Raw genomic sequence first — 23,231 nt, forward strand, 5'->3', positions numbered from 1 at the left:
TTACCATAACTACGGTAAAAAGGATCTTACTTCTTACTGCAGTAAATGCCAAACTGTAGAAAACCTTGATGCTGATTTGAGTTGCAAACACTCTGTTTCTCAAGGTTGGTTTATACTATTTTAAATGATGATACTGCATCTCAGAAGGCCAAAGAAACAGGAAAATATCAACTTGGTTATAACCAGAGAAACAAAATTTACATTTTTTCCCCTAAGAAACAGCCATTATACGAGATGTTTCCCTATGTGTTAGCTATGAGGCAGAGACACAAAATTCCTTCCTAAAAAATCTGTACAATAAGATAGAAGAAAAAATAATTTATTTTAATCAACATAGTGGACCTCTGGGACCCATTAATGCAAGAAAAAATGTTATTATCAACCCGCTACTTCATAAAAATAGTGGCTTTCAGAAACTAAATTATTTATATGAAGTAGCATTTATGAGCATTTGAAATGTCAATCTGGAATTATCTGAATGTTAAAAATTTATGACCAAAATAATAAGATGGTGTAGTTAGATTAAGGGAGAGCAATTTTGCTAAATGTACCACTGAGAAATTAGTATTTCATAGTATTACTATTTCCTTAGGACATTTTAAAAATTATTACGTGCAATTTAAAAGTTGTTGGCATGTGTTTGTTTATTACCCTTAGTTTACCTGTCCAGTTGCTTATTCTATCACTAGCATGGCTGGCTTCTCTTTGCTTTTATGGGCGATGAGCCCTGGTGAGGTCCCAGGTGAACACCGAGTTTCAGGAAGTGAATAAACGAAGCACCATTATTAGGCAAAAATATTTTCTTGGCTAACATTAGATGGAGAGCCAGGCCTGCGGGATCTTCCTCCTGAGCCCTGCTCTGGCATTGACGAGCTTTCTGAAGTTTACTTAGATGTCCTGTAGGCATCTCAGACTCAAGTGATCTAAAATTTAGCTCTCTGAATCTGAGTTCTTCCCACTTCCTCCCACTACCAGATTCACATTCCCAACACATCATTTCAATCAGATCATCCTTCATCCATCACACCCACCCCTCTCACAGTAGCTCCCACTGTACTCCATAAAGTTCAAACCACTGACTTGGTTTACAAAGCCTCCATATCCTAGCTGTAGCCTGCTTTTCCAGCTTGATCACCATCCTACCTACACTAATACTCAGGTGTAATCAACCTTGTCACCATACTATGACTGACAAAGCCTTCTGAATTCCTGAGTCCGGAATGTTTCTTCACCATATTTCCTGTACCTAGAAACGTCTTTTAAATTTTTTCCCCCATCCTAAATGCCCTAAATCCCTCATGTTGTGAGAGGCTTCCCCACCAGACCTGCCCAATACTCTCCCACCTGCCTTTGAATCTCGGCTCGTCTCTGTACCCAATTGACTCTTGAGTAGATTTTTAAGCTCTTTCAGATCAAGAATCAAGTTTGTTATTTATGTGCATCCCCGTATGATTAGCCAAAAGCCCGGCACATGGTAGGCATGCATTGAACATGCTGATTGAAACCTAAAACAGTAAAGTATTGGATAAGTACTATGAGGAGAGGATTAACTAGTATAACTGATAATTGTGAGGCAAGATTGGAGAAACTTTAAAATGGAATCTTGAAGAGAAATGGAAAAGGTGCCATTTCATAGAGAGAAACAGGGAGAAAGCTATAGCCCATTCAACATACAGAAAGAAGTTTGGTAAGGCTAGGACTGAACTCAGGACATGAGTCCTTTAGCAAGCCATTCACAGGCAGAGATGGAATCCTGTTCACACACACGGCATCTTTAGTAATTAGTGTAGTACCTGGCTCACAGGAGATACTCAGTAACTGTATGCTGAATTATGTAATAAATATGCAAATAATGCTTTTTCAAGACCAGAATTTCCAATTTTATGAAAAGAATTTTGTTGAGACAACAAATTAAACTAGCCATGAAAATGATGCTGTTTGGCATGGGTCTGAAATAAAGATTATCGACTTCTGCCATCAATATTAGCAATGAGTTCTGACTATATTATGGATATCTGCAGAAATCCTAAAGTAAAGGCATGGGGAAAAGACATTGGAAGGAGAAGTAAAAGTGAATGGGAAAGGGTAGGGAATGTCAAGGATGGGAAAAAAGAGATGAATAAGACTGTGAGAAATAGGAAAATGCTGCCCTCGTGACTTAGGATCTGCTAGAATGTTTAATGATAGAATAAAAAAAGATGAAAACAGTCTCAAGTAATAGTGAAAAGGCTAGCACTCCCCAATTTGGACATGATTAATAATAAATCCAGATCTATTCTAATTGAGCGTAATTTAAGTGGGTTTAGGGCCAACTATATTAAAAAAAATTCATCAGAAATATGAATGTAAAGTTGTCACTGGCAAACCTATAACTGCTTCAGTTATTTACTTTTGATAACAAAAAGTGCACACTCAATGCTTACCCAAAATCTACAGGGTCAACTGCACAAGAAAAAATTTCACATTATTACCATGAACTGTTCCAAAATTGGAATCAAAACAGCACCAATTCTTAATGTCCCTCCTCTTTGATATTTTTCAAGATCAGCTTGACCCCATCTGACTGAAATGTCAGATGACTGGTTGTTTTGCTCAAACAATGGAACAGTAAATAAAACAAAATAAAATGCTATGTTTCATTTCATCATTTATTATTCAATGATGAAACTTCATTACAAGTTTTTGCCCATAAAATAAACTGCTCATAGCTGATCAAAAAACAAAAATTAGAATTACTAAAATAATCCATGCTGTAAATTAGGCTAAAATATCATGTACCCAAAAGTAACAGGAAAAAAATCATAACCAAATGAACATGAAAACAGTAAATATTCTACTTTTTGTCAAACTCTAAAGAAAAAAACTATAATACATATGAAAAAATTTAAAAAAGGAAAGGCATTTCTGAGGCAATACACATTTAAGAAATCGTATCAGCATTTGTTTGGAAAGTACATACTGCTTTTCGTTTAAGAATGCAGTCCAGCCTCCAACGATTTCCTTCAACCACCGGGCGTTTCAGAAAGATTTCTGGACTCAACCTGAAATCACAAAATTTCAAGTAACTAAAAACGTAAAGTTCTGATTGTGTCATAGAAAGCAAAGGCAACTTTAGCCCAAATGCCATCGTCATCCTCCACTGTAGTGGGTCATCCATAGTTCTGCTCTGAGGCCACATACAAGTTCATATGGGAACGAGAGACTTAACCCAAACAAAAAGTCAGTCTAGATTTCTCTCTATATATACCTTACCCACACATGCACACGTATACATTCACAAACAGATACTATTGGTTGCCCAGTTAGCAGCCACTCACCTTCTTCCTTGTAGTCAGAGCCTACCTCCCACTAAAGAGTGTGAATATTCTACAGACTTGCTTCCCCAGACTCCTGTGCAGCTGGAGCACAATGTGACACAATCCTGGACAATGACATATACGAGGAGGTACACGTGGGGTTAATGGGAAAGATTTCCTTCTTTGATGAGAGGGAGGTACATTCATTCAAAACAGGAAAAGCGTCTTTAGGACATGTGTTATGTCGGGCTATGATGCTTAGAAAGCTGCAGCCATGTTGAAATTCTAAGAGGAAGACCTGAAATCACTAGGCCACTCCACCAACTTTAGAATTGCCTAACTTTGGAGTCCTCATTGAGAAAAATTAATCCTCATTGTTTAAGCCACCTTTAGATGAGCATTCTTGTAATCCAAGCCATAAGTGTTCTGATTGATAAACATAAAATGCTGGCTTCCTATACCAAGGAGCAGTGTCTGTGGAACCTGTGTCTTTCAGAGCTAGGAAGGAAGCAGGTTTGCCGATGCAATTTTTCCAATGTGAGCATGGACCCCTGGGCTCTTCTCTTTAATAGTGCCATAGGCAGGTAAGCATACAGTTGAGTCACTTCTTCCCTTGGAGTTGAGTTCTAAAGTTAGTGTCTGAGTTAAATCTGTATGTGATATAACTCTCCCATAATGAGGAAATACAAACAATAAAGAAAACTTCATCTGCTGAAATGCTACACCTGGAGGAGCAGGAGGAGACTGTATAAAGCCTATAATACTGCCTTGCTCTGGAGCCCTCTAAGCATGTGAAAACAACAGGGTTTTAAGGAGCTAAAGAGATTAAAAGCAATAATTTGATGCTCTATTTAATTCAGTTAAAAAATATAAAAACCCAGACATAAAATATCCAAAGGAAACACATATTGGGTAAGATAAATAAGAAAACAGACAAATGGTGGAGTATGTACAGTATGAATATTTGTATATTAAATTCGAAATAGGAAACATTAGGTAATCTATGTCCAAACAAACAAAAATGTAGCAATTCATAGGAAAAGATCTAAGATGAATTAAAAAGAGTTCTGTTTTAACAGAAAAGTACATCACTGTGCACTGCTAGCTCAAAGAGATGAGATATATCCAACAACGTATACATACTAGCAATTTTTTGATGTACATGTTAATTATGGGCTCACAGGGCTTCAGTTTGGGGGCCACTTCCAATGCTATGCTCAGCAATTAAGTCTTTCTTACCCTTTGTTTAATACACAAGCATTGTGTACCCTATAAGTAGAACATTCTACTAGATACTTTGGAGGATGTTAAGACAGCTCTCAAGGAGCCCTCAATTTTCAGGATAATAAAAAGATGAAAAACTGATAACTATGCTACAAATAAAATATAAACAATAGCAAGGAGAGAGCAGCTATGACACATAAGCATCACTGTGTCAAGATCTTTATTAAGTAATTATTAGGTACACAAAGTTCAAAAGAATTGTATAATACTGCATTTCATTGGATTCAGGACACCAAGTCACATCATTACTATGTGCACCACTAAGTAAGAAAAAAATGATGACAGTTATAACTGTAAGATATTACTGAGGCTAAGATGTATCCTGATTTCATAGATGTTAACATGGACCTCCAAGTAAACTTTCCTCTTAGAAGATTTACAGCTGTAAATGCTTATATGAGAAAGACAACGTTTAAAATCAATATTCAGAACTTCCGTCTTAAGAAGATAGAAAAAGGAACAGATTTAACCTAATGTAAGAAGAAGGAAGGGAATAATAGATGAGCAGAACTCAATGCAATATTAAACAGAAAAACAGTAGAGAAAACAATAAAAGCAAAAGCTAGCTCTTTGAAAAGATTAATAAAATTGATAAACTTTTAGCCTTATTTTTTTTTAAAGAGAGTTTGACTATTTGAGATTTCTCATATAAATGGGATTGTGTATGATTTGTTCTTCTGTGTCTGGCTTATTTCACTTAGCATAATGTCCTCCAGGTTCATCCAAGTTGTTAAAATGGCAGGATTTCCTTCTTTTTTTAAGGCTGAATAATTCTATGAACTTCAAATACTCATCGAGTTTTATACATTAAACATGAACAGCTTTTTGAAAGTCAATCATACCTCAATAAAGTATTTTTTTAATGATTAAATAAATACATTGCCATTGAAAACTATTTAATATAATCTCAGATGGAGAAATATACAATTTTACATATGCTATTATATCAACTTTATAAAATATATGTATGCTTATATACAAGGATTGGAAGACAAAAAATAATAATGTCAACTTGTTTTAAAAAAAGAAAAAGGGAGAAGCACAGTTATCAATATAAAAAAATGAGTGTGAGAGAAATCACTACAAGCCTGCAGACATTAAAATAATATTAAATCAATAATAAAATATAAATGACATTACATGAATAAATATAATTTAGATAAAATAGACGACTTCCTTAAAAATAAAAGGTATCAAAATAAAGCAAAAATAATTTGAGACTCTAGCCCTATAGCTATTTAAAAAATGAAATCATAATTTAAAACTTTTCCATAAAGAAAACTACAGATCCCAACAACTTTATAGGAAAATTCTATAGAATACATAAGAAATAATATCAATCTTACCCAAATTCTTTCAGGAAACAAAGGAAGGGGAACCCTCACTAACTTATGTGAAGAGGCTCTAGCATTATCCAAATAAAGAAACCAAACATAGACAATTTAAGAAAATAAAAAATTAAGAACAACACATCTTACGATCATAGAGGTAAAAATCTTTACCAAAATCCCACAACTTACAAAAAGGATAATAGATCATAACAAAGTGAAGTTATCCTAAGAATGCAAGGTTGGGTTAAAAGTTGAAAATCAAAGCAATTCATCACATTAACAGAAAAAGAAATATGTTCGTTTTAATAAATGCGGACAAAAGTTTTGATAAAATTTAATACTCATTCATAATAAAAACTCTCCATAATTATAAGTAAAAAGGACTTTCCTCAAAGTAATAAAAGGCACCTATAAAAAATATCTACCTAATGCATAATAATGAAAGACTAAATGCTTTTCTCTTAAAACTGAGAACAAGGCAAAGATGTCCATTCTCATTACTTCTAGTCTACATTTTACTGATAATCCTAGCCAATGCAATAAGGCAAATAAAAGGCATATAGATTAGAAAGGAAAAAGTAAAACTGTTGTTATTCACTCATCACATGATCATCTATGCAGAAGATCCTAAGTTATCTATAAGAAAAGCTACTAGCACTAATAAGTGAATTAAGCAAGGTTGCAGTATATAAAATCGACATGAAAAAAATCAATTGTATTTCTTTCTATATACCAGCAATGAACAATTGAAATATGGATTTTTAAAAATACCATTTACAATAGCATCCAAAAACATGATTTGCTTAGTGATAAACTTAACAAAATGTGTGCAAGATGTGTATATAGAAAGTATAAAACATTGTTGAGAAAAATTAAATAAGAACAAAATAAAATGGAGAGATATATACACTATTCACGAATTGGAAGACTCAACATTAAGGAAGAAGAATTTGACATTCCATCTAACCAGTGGCGATTTTACTGTTTGTTTGTTTTTTTCTCCCCTCTGATTCCTTAGCCTGGCAGGAGAACCTGGAAAAGGGCACTGGCACAAGTAGAGAGAACTCCAGGTGAAGTCCTGTAGTTTAGGCTTGAGGAGAAAGAGTGGGATCTTCTGGCAGTGATAGAGGTGGTAGAGAGAGGTCCTCAGGCTCCAAAAACTATGAGGGAGTGGAACTTTCCTCCCCAACTGGAAAAGCTTTGGTTCCAAGAAGGCAATGTAAATATCCGTTGCTTGGTTCTGGACACACGTGTCATTGCAGAAAATGTGTTGGCAAACAGTAAATAAAGCCCCACCTTTCCAGCTAGAGGACTACAAAACGGAAGCCACAGAGAACCCAAAACTAGTGGGGAGATCACGGAGAGGGAAGAACTAAAGAAAGAAACCCTATAAAGTTGTTTATGACTTCTAGCTCACTCCCAAGCTGCCCATGCATAGATTTGACCCTAAATATTATACCGGAGTTTGAGAACAGAACTAAGAAATAGAGCACTGCCCCAATTGGCCACTAGATGGAGCACATGGGGGACAAATCTGAACAACACTGCAAAGGGTTTGAAAACAAAACCAACATTAAAAACACAGAGAAGACTAGTTGGAACAAGTGAGCTAATTGCATGCTAATACAAAAATATCAACATTCTCTATAAGATGTAAATAAGATCCAAAGTCATAATATTCGAAAACTCCAGATGGAATAAAAAATTACATGATATGAAAAAGAATCAAAAAACCTGAAGTTTCAGGAAGACAATCAACAGATTCCAATGACAAAGTGACATAGATTTTGAAATTAGTACTTTAATTCTTTGTCAGATATTATAAAAAGGTTTCGACAATTAAGGGTGAACACTTTTAAAATAAATGGAAAGACAGAGAGTCTCAGCAAAGAAAAGATATAAATAAGAACCAAAGAGAAATTTTCAAACTGAAAAATACAACTACAAAAAATGTACAAACTCTCCCTGAATAGTCTCAATATCATAATGAAAGTGACAAAGGAAAGAATCAGAGATCTGAAAGACATCATCATATGTGAATAACAAAGAGAAAAAAAGATTGAAAAAAAATTAACAGAGCCTCAGAGATCTGTGGGACGATACTAAAAGACACTATCTGTGTCTTTGGAGATTCAAAAGGAAAGGAGAAATAAGGAAGTACAAAAAAAAAGTTTCAAGAAATAAAGGCCAAAAATTTCTCATATTTGGTGAATGACATAAACCTAGATTTAAGAAGCTCAGTGAACCCCAAATGGGAAAACTGAAACATCATAATCCAACTGCTGAAAACTAAAAACAGGGAAAATGTTGAAAGCACTCAGAAGAAAAACAATGTGTTATTTAGAGGGGAACAATGACTCAAATGACTGTAAATTTCTTACCAGAAACCATGAAAGCCAGAATGAAATGGAGCAACTTGTGACTAGAATGTATAAAGATCTCACACAGCTCAAGAATAAAGAGAAAAGCCAATAAAAAAGGAAAAAAATATTTGAACATTTGTTTCTTAAAAAGCTAAATAAACATCCAAAAATCACAAGAAAATATGCTTTACATGAAAACATGTTGCTAATGCAAGTTAAAACTACAATAAGACACTACTGCAAAGCTTTTGGAATGGCCAACATTAACATTAACAAACACAACACCACCAAAAGCAAGCAATGAGGAGGAGGAACTGGAACTTTCATATACTGCTGGTAGAATTTTAAATGGTACAACCACTTCAGAAAACAGATCGATAGTTTCTTAAAAGTTAACCATGCACTTAGCTCTTAGTATTGATACACAGTAGCTTAAAGCTACTTTCTAAGACAAGGGTTGGCAAACTATGATCCATAAGCCAAATCTGGCCCTGTTTTAGTGTGACACATGAGCAAAGAATGATTGTTACAGTTTTAAAGGGTTATTACACACATACACACACACACACACACACACACACAAATATGTGTCACAGACAATATGTGACCCGAAAAGTCTAAAATATTTACTATCCAGCCCTTTACAAAAAAGTTTGCCACCACTGTTGAAAGTCAGTGGCTTTCAAACATTTTGGATCATGATCCACAGGAATACATTATACATCCATCCCAATAACTTCATCTATCTGTCTGTCTGTCTATCATTTACTATTGACATAAAAATTTCCCAAAATAATAACCCTACTACCACTTAAGTTACACCTTTCCTTTCCCTTCTTTCTTTTCCTATCCTATCTCATTCTTTAAAAAAATCTTGATTGTAACGCACTGAATTATTTTAATAAGTATTTACTATAGAGTTGCAACCTACCATTTGAGAAACGCTCACAACATTAAAATTAACTTAAATGTATTCTCCTACTTAGAATAGTCTGAGCTTGTGAGCCAGTCAAAATTGAAATGTTGATTTTGTTATTTACATTATAACCTTTGTCTCTAGCCCAGTTGCTTATCTCTCTTCCGTTTCTCTTCCTCTTATAAACCACTCCCTTTAATAATACATGCTTATTGTTTTTTTCTTTATTCTCCAATTTTATTAGTCCTATCTCTGACCTGTTTAATGCACAGATTCAGTACAAAAGTTGTGGTGCACCCCACAGGGACTCCCCGCCTCCCCTCTCGCCCCCCCCCCTTCCCCACGAAAGGCCAGAGAACCAGTCTGGGCAAAGACTCAACATACTTGCTCCACACATCCTTGCTGGACAGTGCTAATCACAACCACCATTGTCAAGAGGAAAGCTGAACTAAGCTATGTTCTTTGGTCTATCCTAAGTTGCAGCAACTTACCAATGGAGCTGGAAGCCTCATCTTGGTCTCCTACCTCATTTTAGGACTTACTCCAACAAACACCGGATATTTAGTTCACGGGTGATGTGAAACAGTAGCAAGCACAGAAAAGACCTAAAATACATGTTCTTCTGGTTGATCCAGATAAACAAGTGATAAATGCTCACTGGTGTTTATATAGAAACTATCTCTTTTAGTACTTTAAATATCTAGCCCTCTCGCCCCCCCCCTTCCCCACGAAAGGCCAGAGAACCAGTCTGGGCAAAGACTCAACATACTTGCTCCACACATCCTTGCTGGACAGTGCTAATCACAACCACCATTGTCAAGAGGAAAGCTGAACTAAGCTATGTTCTTTGGTCTATCCTAAGTTGCAGCAACTTACCAATGGAGCTGGAAGCCTCATCTTGGTCTCCTACCTCATTTTAGGACTTACTCCAACAAACACCGGATATTTAGTTCACGGGTGATGTGAAACAGTAGCAAGCACAGAAAAGACCTAAAATACATGTTCTTCTGGTTGATCCAGATAAACAAGTGATAAATGCTCACTGGTGTTTATATAGAAACTATCTCTTTTAGTACTTTAAATATCTAGCTAGATTGTACTCATCACCTGAATTTACAGATAGTCTGAGCTGGTTAAGAAATCATTCTCTCTTCTAACTTTACAGCCTACCTTAGGATTTACTGCTTCAGAAAATTTCTCCTGAATAAATCTACCCAAATCTGATTACTACTTTATCCGGAAACTTTAAAAAAATTCAATCTTCACTTAAAGAATCTCAGAGCTAACAGGAACTTTAGACAGCAGGCAGTGCCCTTCCTCTGAGAGGTGGCCCCACATGATATGCAGGTCTTGGAGCAGACACACTTGGATCCAAGCCAGCACCGGCATGTCCTAACTGTGTGATCGTGGGCAGTTCCCTAATCTGCCTCGTTGACTCTCAATTGACTCCTCTATATCACAGTCTTGGCATCTAGTAAGAATTCAACAAATAGTAGCTATTATTGTTACTGTTACTTCAACTATGCCCTAGAAACTACACTTTGGAAAAGTTAACGCGACTTGCTCCAAGTTACTAATAGGCTCCTAAGGTGGTCTGTGCAGAGACCTTTACCATTTCTCTCCTGTACCACAACAATAGCTTGCTAAATGGCCTCTACAACCACTGTTCAATTCATCTTCTATACTATTACCAGAGTGGTCCTTTTCAGAAAACAAATTTGATCAAAAAGCCCACACTGGGAACATGGGAATGGGGGAACGTGGTTCCCAATGTTCAAAGGATTAATTGCAAACTCCTGAGCAGCTCGCCCACCGCATTCACATTTTGGCCCTAACCCCTCTTTTGAGTGTCATCTCCAACCACCATCCCTACGAATGCTATGCTTAAGCTGTATATAACCTCTACCCAACTCCAAGATTGCTGTGCTCTCTCACACCTCTATGCCTTAGTCCTGGCTATCCCTTTACCTAAAACATTCACCTGTCTTCATCTAGCCAACTCCATGGCTGGGACCCAGGCCGGCATCCTTTTCCGTGAAGCTTCCATAGCCCCCTCCTGCAGGCTCAGCTACTGCCTTTTACACTGTGCTCCCATCAGGCCTTCTGCTACGGGGATCCTCATCACTGGGTTTTCCTCAATCCACTGTTGAATGTAGACTTCCTGACTCTATATTGTTCCAGGGTAGGGGCTGCTTCTCACTCATCTTTATAAGCACACGGCCTGGTTCAATACCTGTCACAGTGTGGGCTCACTAAATAGCTCTGGAATGAATGAGTGAATAAATTTACAAATGAATGACTAGGTAGTAAAATTAATGAACAAAGGAACAAAGCATTTCTAGGTTCCAAGTTGTTTCTCCTTTCACTATATCTGCCTTTGCTTGCATAATAATTGTGTTGGAAACATTAATATCATTTTCACTTAATATATGATGTCTCTTGAATTATATTAGAAGTTCCTAAAAGGCATGCACATTTTCTCCCTATGCTTATTATCATTCTCTCAGATCCAAACTTAACAGGGTATGGTTAAGTTTTTGAATACTCCCTTTCACAATATACTTGCATGACAAGAATTTTCTTCACTTGTTATGAGGGAAGTTACTGCAAAGGTTTTATTTCAAAGAGAGTGTTGTAATAAGATGTTATCTTAGTTTAGTCAGGAAAAAGAAATAACTTGATTCATTTTTCTGACAGCAGAAAGCATTCAGGGTTCCATCTCTTTAGATGTTTATATGTGAGTCTGTATTTTAGTGTTCGGAATCTTCAAGGGGGATATTATTTTGTTGCATAAAACATAAAAACCTGGGCTCAGTGGAAAAACTATTTTCAGTCTCTCTCATGTCTTCATCAAACTTCCAGAAATATTTTAAAGAAATATAGTACAACATTAAACTTGAATTTATTTCCATAAGTATTTAGAAAGTATTCAACCAAATAAATAGTGCCTAAGTCGGAAACTTTATTTTATGCCTCATAACTGACTGAAGAGACAAATTCAGCAAGAATGTAAAGGTCGAGATTAAGGTCCTCCATAAACATGAAAATAAATTGATTTGTAGATGTGCTGGCCAGCACATACCTTATCTATTGCTCTAGATAATGACTGTCAACCAAGAGAGACTTTGCCCCGAGTGGACATCTGGCAGTGTCTGAAGACATTTCAGTTATCATCACTAGGATCTTGCTATTGGCATCTAATGAATAAAAGCCAGAGATACTGATGGTACTAAACATCTTATGATGCATGGGACAATACTCCACAACAGAGTCATCTGACCCAATTCCAGTAGGTCCTTGGTTGAAAAAGCATGCCCGAGAATTATGGCTTCATACCAGTAAAGCAAAAGAGAAGAAAATGAATTCACATTCCTAACTACTCTCCCTCTGCCCTTCAAAAAATCTAGAATGAGAAAGAGATAAATTTTGATGACATTTTTCCAGTTCATATATAAGGTAGCATGTGGAAAGAAACAGGATAGAGAAAAATAGGGGCATTTCAAGCAACTAAGTTCTTAGAAGGAAAACACATTTTAAACATTTTCATCTCCATCATAGTCAATGCTGGCATCTGTAATGGTTTTTAACTGTCCAGGCAGATGGGTAAATGGAACTTAAAGTCCGACTACCCCAACTCTAGGAGTAAGGTTTCCCAGGAGCTGAATGAGTTTTAGATATAAGATTTCTTGTGTTTTAATAAGCATCCTAAAGCTCATGGATATTTTTAAAGGGAGTAGGAAAGTTGAAACCTGCCGTATCTCTAAAAAAGCTCACCAGGCTTAGTCATTACCAAGGGCATTTTAACATTAATGATCAAATGAAATCATTTTAATTTCAAAGGGACAATTCAGAAAAAGTATATTCACTGGACCTGGTGACAAACATACCAAAATGAGGAAGACCACCCAAGGAAGATTATTTTTGCATTGTCTCTACCACTATATTTGCTTTGCAACATAACCTTTACTAACATGAATAATGGCTGTCTGCTTCCAAACAGAAAGACAAATACAAAATTGTTCAAGCTAAATATTTCAAGAAATATCTGGATGCCTAGTATTTTGAAAAGACCTTTCACTGGCTATTGGAGATAACTGTCAAGACTCTGGCCAAATCCCCTGCAGCTACTGCCGGTTTTCATAACGTATGAAGCTGGAACAACACAACACTGTAGTACATTCCTAAACGCAGAGACCTCCCCACGCAATCCCCACAGATGAATACTAACCACCAATCAGTGATAAAAATCTCTTCTTCTGCCTCTTCCATTGCATTTGCAACATCTTCAAAATATCCTTTGGCATTAACATACCTGGAAGACAGGTTTTTTTTTCATTTTTATTTTACAAAAACAAAGAAGAAAAGACACATGTCTTATGGCAAGGCTAAAGATGGAAGCCACTGCCCAGAGTCCCTACGCAGCCACCAGTTTACTTTGTGTAACTGGAAAACAAGGACAGAAAATACCATCTTCCATCTGTTACATAGGAAGGTAGAATAAGTAGGTAGAAGTAAGCAGTTAGTTCGTTTCTGCTGAGAGAACAACAAATTGATTGGTCTCATTATCACACGGGGTCAGCTGAATTCTCCCCTCCTGTTGAACTCAAACACGGTTATTCTTCTGAGATGGAAAACAGACCAATGATTTAATTAAATATTCCATTTGCATCAGTAAGACAATGTACAAAGTTAGCTTTTAAAATCAAACTTCAAAATCTAAAGCTCACTGTAAAAACTCTTGAAAACAAAAATTGGAAAACTAATTGATGCTTAGGTAGTCCAATAAAGAAAGGCCTTTGTTAAGGATAAAGCGTTTTATCTTTCCACAGCTTTGAAAACTAATTCCCGGTGAATTTAAACCACTGTAATATTAGATGCTGTGATTACTCTGACAGTCTTAGAGCGAAAAGTTCTTACCATTTGGCTAAAGAGTTCTCTTGGATAGCAGCATATGACCCAAATCGATGATCTTTGAGAAAGTTGGCACCGTGTTTCTGGATGAATTCTTCCATAGCCCCTGCCCACCACCGAGCATGTCTATAGCTGTTGCATTTTAAGATAAGTGTCCTTCAAAGAAAAGCAAAATGTGGAAAAGAATGATCACTCGGTATTCTGTCTCTTTAAATAAATTTAAGGATTAAACATGCCCAGTTTTGTTTTGGTAGTGCAGACATAAGTTAAAAATTTTTAAGCAAAGAGCATCTTACTTATATCAAAAGAGCAGACTTCTAAAAACTCTTGGCAAGATTTAAAAATATAGTCAATGTACCCAAAATAAATGTTCAGGTTACATATTCATTCATGCAAACATGTGTAAAGATACCTTCTATAGGCCTGGAGCTGCGCTAGGCTGTGAGGAGGATAACGGAAGAGGTATAAGGTGAGGTCCTATGTCTCAGTGTTAGAGGTGTTGGCTCCTGTAGAGGTCATTTCTTTTCGTACTGCCTTGTAGTGTCCATTCCCTTCACTTCTGGAAACACCATCCTGATGGTGCTTTAGTAGAGTAATCCCTTCCCTACTCTGAGGCCACCAGGGCCAATCGAAATGCCACATTCAAGCCCCGAGATCCCAAAGACTGGTTCAGGGATCTGTTACAGGGACCAGTGAGAATTGTGGCCTGATTTCTATAGCCCTCCACAAAACAAAAATGTAGTACCAGGAGGAAGGTTTAATGGCAGCACCTCTGCATTTCTAATAACCAATCCTGAACCTTCCATTGTCAGAAGTGATAAGGAAGCTCCAAATCTTTTTATGTACACTCACACACATGCAAATGTATATTAGGAAAGGTGTATAAACACACACACACACACACACACCAGTCAACATGAGTAACATGAGGATGAACTTTATAGAGACAAATGCATATAGAGAGAAAGACACACATATTATATAACTACAATCTTTCAGGAAAAAAAAAAAAAAACATATATATTGACATATACACACTCACTAATAAAATCTATAGTGAATGTATACTTGAGTATCCTTTCAAGGTATCTTTCTTAAAATCTGTCTGTAAACAGAATTTTTCTAAATCAAATCACTGTTTAAGTGTCTTGTTAATTAAAGGATATCAATTCATAAAGTAAAATTTTATGTTTTAAATATATGAACTATGACTCCTTAATTTATCTGTTTTACAAAATGGTATTGAGTAGTCAGTTTTGCTAAGATAGGCATATATCAACATACAAGATAGTTTATTCTGACTGTTGCACAAAGGATAGTCTATTCTTAAAAATTTATTACAAGAAAAAAGTAGTTTCATTACTTTTAATTGAGAATGTGTTCTAAATAAAAATTTTCAAACATTTAAATTGTTTTACCTCCTTCATTTACGGTTGAGAGAAAAACTTTGTTTTTCAGGGTTTTTGGTAAAAATACTTTTACCAAAAAATATTTACTCGTTTAAAAATATTTGAAATTTCTACCTTGACAGGTTATCAATTCGGAGTCCATATTTCGTCTCTGTCTCCTTCTTCCCCACCTTAATTCTGAATTCTTTATCCACCAGCAGGACAAAGGCAATAGCACCACTGTCTGGTTTCATATACAGTAAAAAGGAATCTTTCACTATCAACCACCTGTGAGAAGATAATAAGGATTTTTAAAGTTGCATTGACTTACTTAAACAGAAAGAATAAATTATATGACAAGTCTGAAGAAAACAAGTAGCAGATGGTAAGCATAATTTTATTCATTATTTTACTTTTTACATGGGGGATTTATTTTTTTAATGACTGTGAAACAAACAAAAAACAACCCCAAACCTTTTTATTATGTTTTTCTAAGAAGTGCTGGCACCAAGCAACTCCAAATAACATTAGTTTTTTAAACACTAATGACAAAGCCTGGACAAATGCCCCTGATATTGGCAGGTAGCACTCGCAGGTTGCATAGCAGGAGCCCCAGCTGTTGGAAAAATGGAATGGGTTGGTATTTGCTAAATAAAATATCATAGAAGAGGCAAATACATTTCTTAGTAAGTAGAATCTCCCTTAAAAAAAGAAATCTAGTAAGCATCTGATACTCCACATAGTCTGTTGTTCATTTCAAATTATTTGTGGTTTTAGAGACCATTAATAAATAATGCTCAATGGGATATGATCTCTCAGAAGTATATTTCCATTCAATTCAATATATATTTAAGAGCATCATAATCGGAAAGGTCAATGATAAGCTAGGAGTTAGGATAGAGGTAGAAACAGGACAAAGATAAATCACACATGTTCTCAAAGGACCTTACTAGGCTGGCGGGGCACAAATGATGATAATTTTAAGCTGAATGGAATAGGTATTAGACAAGAAAAGCAAACAGTGATGGTTGCAAGGAATTGGAAGGCCTCAGTTCTGACCAAGAGAATGAGCTAGTTAGTGGCTCACTAAAGAGTTGGTATCCGAGCGAGGCCAGGAAGAACCCTAACACATAGAGCCCAAAGTTGGTTGTCAAGGTATGCATCTCACATGGAAGAGTTCGCAAAGGCTCTAAAGAGTAGAAATGCTGCTTGTATTGGGAAAGTTTGGTGAGAGCTGGGCACGGAGAGAAGGAAAGGAAAATGGGCAAAGGTCACACACTGAGTAAAGCCTGAAGGCTATGCTGAGAGGGTGATTTTATATCATGGAACCAGTGTTTCCTAAACTTGCCTGATCATCAGAATCTCTTCAGGTGCTTGTTAACAATAATAGATTCCCAGGTCCCACCAAATATCCATTGAAAAGGTCTGGCAATCTGTGTTTTTAACAAAACACTCAAGTGCTTACTAAATAAGAAAATCCTTCCGCCCTGCGAAGGCAACAGGGCAATAACGTCCTTGCAACTATGTTTCAGAAAAAAAGCTATGAAGGAGAAAGGGGGATGTAGTGTGCAGGTCAGCAAGCTGCTGCAATAATACAGAACAGCTCTTCACACAACACTTCACTGTGAATATGTATCACCTGGGGGTCCTGTCAAACTCCAGGTTCTGATTCAGTAGGTCTGAGGCAGGGTATGAGACATTTCTAACAAGCTCAGAGGTGATGCCCATGCTAGGACCACACTTTGATTAGTAAGGAGGTAGATGATGAGCATGACACTGACAGTGGGAAGAGCAAGAAAGAGAGATATAAAGTGATAACAAATGGCAACATAGCACCATAAATTCATATTTGCCTGCAACTGTGCAGCAAGTGATACATCGACTTGGTCAATAACCAAATAAAGTAACAATGAGCATATTACATCACATATTAAGCAAAATAAAGCACATTATGAAATAGGTAAGACCAGAATAAATGAACATACATGAAGTAATACTGTAAATGTAACATGAGAACTCAGCATTTAAAAGAAATCTATAATAAATATTTACCAAAATTATTAATCACATTATGTTTTAGTGGCTTTATAATTTGGGATTTAATAGATACAAATCTATATTGATTTCCACAGTTTCATTTCATTAAAAATATATATATATGTAATATATATCTAGGCTATCTCCTTCCCAATAAAAGGGGATGGGATGAACTTAGGATAACTTACAGTAAAGGATATACATGTGATAATGTTAAATAAAGCAAAACGTCAAGGTAACAGGAAGCAAATACTTAAAAACAGTGCTATTATAATTATGAAAATGGCACACCAATGTGGGTTTGAGCTTTCTAGTTTTTCTTATCAAATGAATAAATTAAAGAAACAAAGAAGTCTCCCTTTCGCCCAAATTAAATTCCAAAGGAGGTTTCTCATTTGGGACCTAGCATAAGGCAGCTAAATAATATAATGGATAAAATTCTCAATAATTTTCAGCAAATGCAAAAATTATATATTTTATAAGAATTGTCTTAACATTGCTCACTATAAATGCTAAGGCCATGATACCAAATGGTAACTCAGTGATTCTAATGGCCATAGCTGAGTTATGAGTCCAGACACATAGCTGCCTATTGACAAACCTTGGTTAAGGCTAAAAGAGATTAGATTGGGCACATATCTGTTAAAGTTCTTTCTTTAGCTGCTGTCTCGTCTCTCAGCTCGATTTCGACGTAAGCTAGAGAGCAGACAGTGTGGCACAGGCCCAGAGCACTGGTCAGCTGTCCGACTGGAAGAAACCACAGGCTTTGAAAACCACAGCTGGCAGGTTTGCCAGTCTGAGAAGTCAAACATACCAGGCTTGTGAACTTGCCTCCTGAAAGTCAAAGACACCTGAATAGCACCAGAGACAGTTCCTGCCAGAGCTCCACACCAGAGGCAACAGTGTGGAGTGACAGTGGGATGACCATATCCAGGTACACAAGCTCCCATCGTTGCCATTACAAAACAAATCCCAGAAATGCTCCTGAGAGCACAGGCTTAAGGCATAACCACCAGGGCCAACGGCTACAAAACGTCCTCAGGAATAGGCCACGAGGTACCACTGTGCAGACATGCCCTGCACAAGGATGCCTGCTGAAGGAGGGCACTAGTGTAGGCGGCATCATCGTGCAGAAATGGGCCCTTTTCTCTAATTTGCAAACAGGCTCTGAATAGGCTATAAACAGCATTGTTGAGCAACAGAATGAGAGGGCTGGGTGTGTTGCACGGCCAGGGCACTGCTCAACTCTAGGGAGTGACATTCATGGGGCATCTGCGTAAATGGTTCCTCTCTTGCCCTCCAACATGTGGCAGCCTAGATATATGGCCTGGTTTAGTAGTGACAGCTGGATATACGAATGATAATGGTTTCTGTTTTGACAATGATGAGTTGTTCTTTTTAAATCATTAGCTATCAGAGCAAACTGACTCCTGGTCTTTATTTAAAGCTCTTCTTCCCTTTCTCTCTTTTGTCAATAGATTTTTTTTTTTTTCTCTCTTTAACAAGAGGATATGCATCAAGAAAGGACTCCACCAACCAGCCAAGCGTCTGCCTTCAGGTCAGCCTCCCTAGGCTCTAACTCCAGCCATGCCACCAGTCTGACTGTGTGAACTTAGGCAACTGAGCCTAAAGTCTAAATCCATTAAAAAAGGGTAACAGTAATGCCCAGCTCTTACATGTTTGTGGGGATTATCTGAGCTGACTCATGCATATTGCTTAGCACAGTGCCTGGCACCAGTAAATCTAAGCTTTTATAAATATTCTTTGTTCTAAACCAGGTGAGATTATAGTCTGTTCTAAAAAAATGCCTCCTGCCTGTGCTACTACTTGCCATGGCATTAAAATGCAGATGGGTCAGCATGAGCCAGCCATCACCTTCTCAGCATCATCTCCTACTGTTCTCTCCCACCACCTTAGTCTGACTATTGCTCAGACTCACCAAACTTGTTCTTCTGTAGGCTTCTACATTTGCTATTCCTCTGCCTAGAAATTGCTTTTTCCAGATGGACGATCCGTTCCTGTCAATCAACCCTCTGCTTAAATCTTCCTCCTTGGCTATTCAATCTAAAAACTCTGTCCCCCATCCCTCTAATCCCTCGTGTTTATCTTATTCATAGCACTTACCACTATCTGGAATTATTTGTCTGTTTGTTTATTGCCTGTCTCCTCTACTAGAAAGTAAGGTGTATGAAAGCAGGGACTGTCATGTCCACTGGCATCTAACCAGCAGCTCAGGGCAAGTCTTCAGGCAAAGCAACGCTCTCACCTAAATAATAGTTGCACAAATGGGTCTCAGCGTAAATGAAATCATTTAGACATTGTCACTGTCTAAAAATTTAAATTCTTGGGTTACCTCATAGCTCAGTAAATGCTAACTTTATTTCTTAACATCTATATGTCTCTTTATTTGAGATAAGAAAATTATCTAGTTCACTACCAAGTACAGAGAAGTTGCTGGATAGATGTGCTGTTTAAGCAGATGTTTAAAATCATGAGAAGAAATGTTAGCTGTTTGCCTTTTCTTTTTTTCTCCTTTTACTTTTACAACATCCCTAAGACAAGGACAATGTGAGATTTCATTGCCCCTATTTGCGTTATCTCAATTTATCAATATAAAATAAATAAGAAAGTAATCAGAATGGTTTTTATTTTATATAAAACTAAAAAAGAGAGTTATGAATGAGTGTCACCCTTAAAAAGTAACTCCCATTTAGACACTAATAGTCTTCCACTGAGGGAAACTTTCTAAACTAACTTTGTCAGCTATATCTTATCATCTTTATTTGATAACAATATTTCATATACCACAAATTTGACTCAGGAAATATAATTAATATAGAACCAAGACTTCAAATCTTCATGGGAAGATTTATGCAATTTCAAATGATGATGCATTTTGTTACAGGGAAGAACATCATATATTCTTAGATCATCCTGGTCGAAGCTTGATTTAATCCAAAGTTGAAATGCCAGGAATAGGTATATTTCTTTTGTATAACAAATGTCAAGTTTCTTGGCTGCTGGAGCTAAAGCCATCCTCTCCTGTCCTCAAGTCCCTCACTACCCCCACTGCCTTCTTTTCCTTCAAAGCTCTGTCACTGCCTGCACTGATACCATTTACACTGCTTGTCAGCTTCACCACCGCCTGCATTCCCCTCTAATAGACCTGGGTGAGGGCAGGGACTTTGTCCTGTTCACACCGTTTTCCCAGCAGCGAGTATACAACCTGGCAAACATCAGACATTACATAAATGACTTAATGAACCAGACCAAGTCTTCCATTTCTTGAACAGTCTTAAGTTGGGTTACCCCAGAAGTTAACTCTGAGACAACGATGTAAGTGAAAGTAGTTTTCAAAGTGGCTGATTAGGGAGCTTATTTGGAGCATGGGTAGGGAAGAACAGGAATGAAGAGCAGGAAGGGGGCCATGAAGGATGTGTTTCCATGCACTTCATTGTGGGCAGTCAGGCTGCAAACCCGCCAGGAAGCTCGGGGAGACAGAGCAGAGCTTGCGGCACGATCATCCCACCCGAGGGGTGAGGAGGCTGGACTCCTGCCAGCCCTCCGCTCAGGGCTGCTCCTGGGAGCTATGAACACTTCTGGCCTCCTCTGCACACGGGCAGCCCAGAGCAAGTTTTCAGACTCGCAGGTACTTGCAGTCCAAAACCTTGTGCTTGGCATGCAGTAGCTACACCTTAGGGAAAGTCAAGGACTGGGAAGGAGTGCTCAGGAGGAATCTGCACCAGGGCCCCAGTGGGTGGGAAGACCGACCTCCCAGAGAGACGTGATTTGGGGCAGGAAGCAGTGGCGGGGGCAGCCTGATGTATACTCCACTCTTCTCCCGGCTTGGCGTTTGGTCTACTCCCGAGGGTTCTAAACCCTGAGGAAGATACCTCGAGTGAGAGTTTGTGAATTTCCTGTGATGTTACTTATACCCCAGGTTTATGGGAACATTTATATAAGTTCCAGAAAATTTATTTAAAAGCAAATATTTTATAGTATATTATTTCTTTTTATTTTAGTAAAATTGTTTTGTAACAGAAATTTTTAACTTTCTCTAGTCTAATCTTATGTCTTTTCTTTCTAATCTCTTCTATCCTTTCAAAACCCAAAATATAAGAGCCCAACTTAATGGTGTTTTTGTTGTTGGTAGTGTATCTTAAACATGTTTAAAGATAGATCTCAGGTTTAAGTTTATATATTTTTAATACACACATAGCTTAGTTACATGTTTACACGTGAGCTCATATTATCTTTTTCAAGGTTTATTTTCAAATAATACATATTTCTTAATATTTTTTCAAGATCTCAGTAAATTATTATTTGCAACATGTTCAAGGTTTGTTCATGAAATAGCATATATCAATATTTCTTTTTTTTTTATTAAAAGTTTTAAAATGTTATTCAGGTAAAATTCACATACCATAAAAGTCCCCCTTTAAAAGTATACAATTCAATGGTTTGTAGTATAGTAACAAAATTGTGCAACCATCATGGCTATTTATTTCCATATATTTTCTTCAGCCCAGAAAGAAAGCCCGTACCCATCAGTAGGCTTCGTTCCTTTTTATAGCCAAATAATATTCCACAGTATAAATCACCTTTTGTTTAACCACTCATCAGTTGATGGATATTTGGGCTGTTTTCACTTTTTGGCTGTTCTGAATAATGCTGCTATGAACACTCACACATAAGTTTTGCTATAATCATATTTTTCATTTCTCTTGGGTAAATACATAGTAGAATTGCTGGGGCATATGGTAACTCTATGTTTAACATTTTAAGGAACCAGCACACTGTTTTACAAAGTGGCTGCACCATTTTACATTTCTACCATCAATGTATGAGGGTTCCAATTTCTCTAAATCTTTGTTAACACTTATTTTTGTCCATCTTATTTACTATAGCCATCCAGTGGGTGAGAAGTTTTATCTTACTATGGTTTTGATTTATGTTGAAACTTGGAACTTAAAATAATTTAAAGTTTTCTCTACTATGATTTTCAAAGGATTTATAATTTATAATTTAAATTAAGTTAAATTTAAAACTAGTCTGTAAATCTCCTCAAATATCCAGTTTAGTAAAACAAAAACACAAGACTCCTAAGTCCTACCTTTTAGACCACCGGTAGCAGGCTCTTCCCTGACCACAGCAATTCAAGCCTGGTATCCTGTGTCCCCCGGATCTTTTCATTATCATGCCTTCTCTGAAAAAGACATCAAGTTAACCCATTGTCTTCAAATTTCCAACTCGCTCTTAGCAGCTGATACAGCTTTCCAACTTGGGACTAAATAAACTGTTTCATTCTCAAATGACTTTCCTCACCTCCTTCACCCTCAAATAGCTCAGGACCATATTTCCTAGGCTCATCTTTAAAGCACTCTGGTCACGTGTATACCTGTTGGCACTGGGGGCCGAATAATTCTGTTGAGCACACTGCAAGACCTTAAGTGTCTTGGCTTTTGGTTATAAACATGAAGCTTTTCCTCGTCATTGTTAACAGCCTCAAAAAGACCCCACGCATTGTCGAACACCTGCATGGAGATGGTTCAGTTGCTGCTGAAACCATTGGAGGTGCTCACTCACAAATGCCAAAGCATTTCTGCACCACTTCACCTACAGTTCTAGGACGAAGCCATGCAAAGAAAGTAAAGCAAAGCTCTTAGCTTTGGAAAGAGAAAGATCTTGATTTTGAAAGATGTGAA

The 23,231-nt window shown here is 37.0% G+C and overlaps 1 protein-coding gene across 4 annotated transcripts in view; it reads right to left on the bottom strand.

Annotated features, from left to right (window-relative positions):
* PLD1 (phospholipase D1) overlaps positions 1-23,231 on the bottom strand; it is a 143,618-nt gene that overhangs the window by 74,123 nt on the left and 46,264 nt on the right. For all 4 annotated transcript variants that reach the window (XM_025046054.1, XM_025046055.1, XM_006910836.3 and 1 more), the window contains 5 exons: positions 22,640-22,732; positions 15,625-15,777; positions 14,108-14,257; positions 13,419-13,502; positions 2,960-3,041 (listed from right to left, as the gene is read on the bottom strand). In XM_025046054.1, the coding sequence (XP_024901822.1) occupies positions 2,960-3,041; positions 13,419-13,502; positions 14,108-14,257; positions 15,625-15,777; positions 22,640-22,732 (562 nt within the window). The remainder of the gene's footprint in view (positions 1-2,959; positions 3,042-13,418; positions 13,503-14,107; positions 14,258-15,624; positions 15,778-22,639; positions 22,733-23,231) is intronic.

The sequence above is a fragment of the Pteropus alecto genome, unplaced genomic scaffold (assembly GCF_000325575.1).
Source record: "Pteropus alecto unplaced genomic scaffold, ASM32557v1 scaffold33, whole genome shotgun sequence".
NCBI lineage: Eukaryota > Metazoa > Chordata > Mammalia > Chiroptera > Pteropodidae > Pteropus > Pteropus alecto.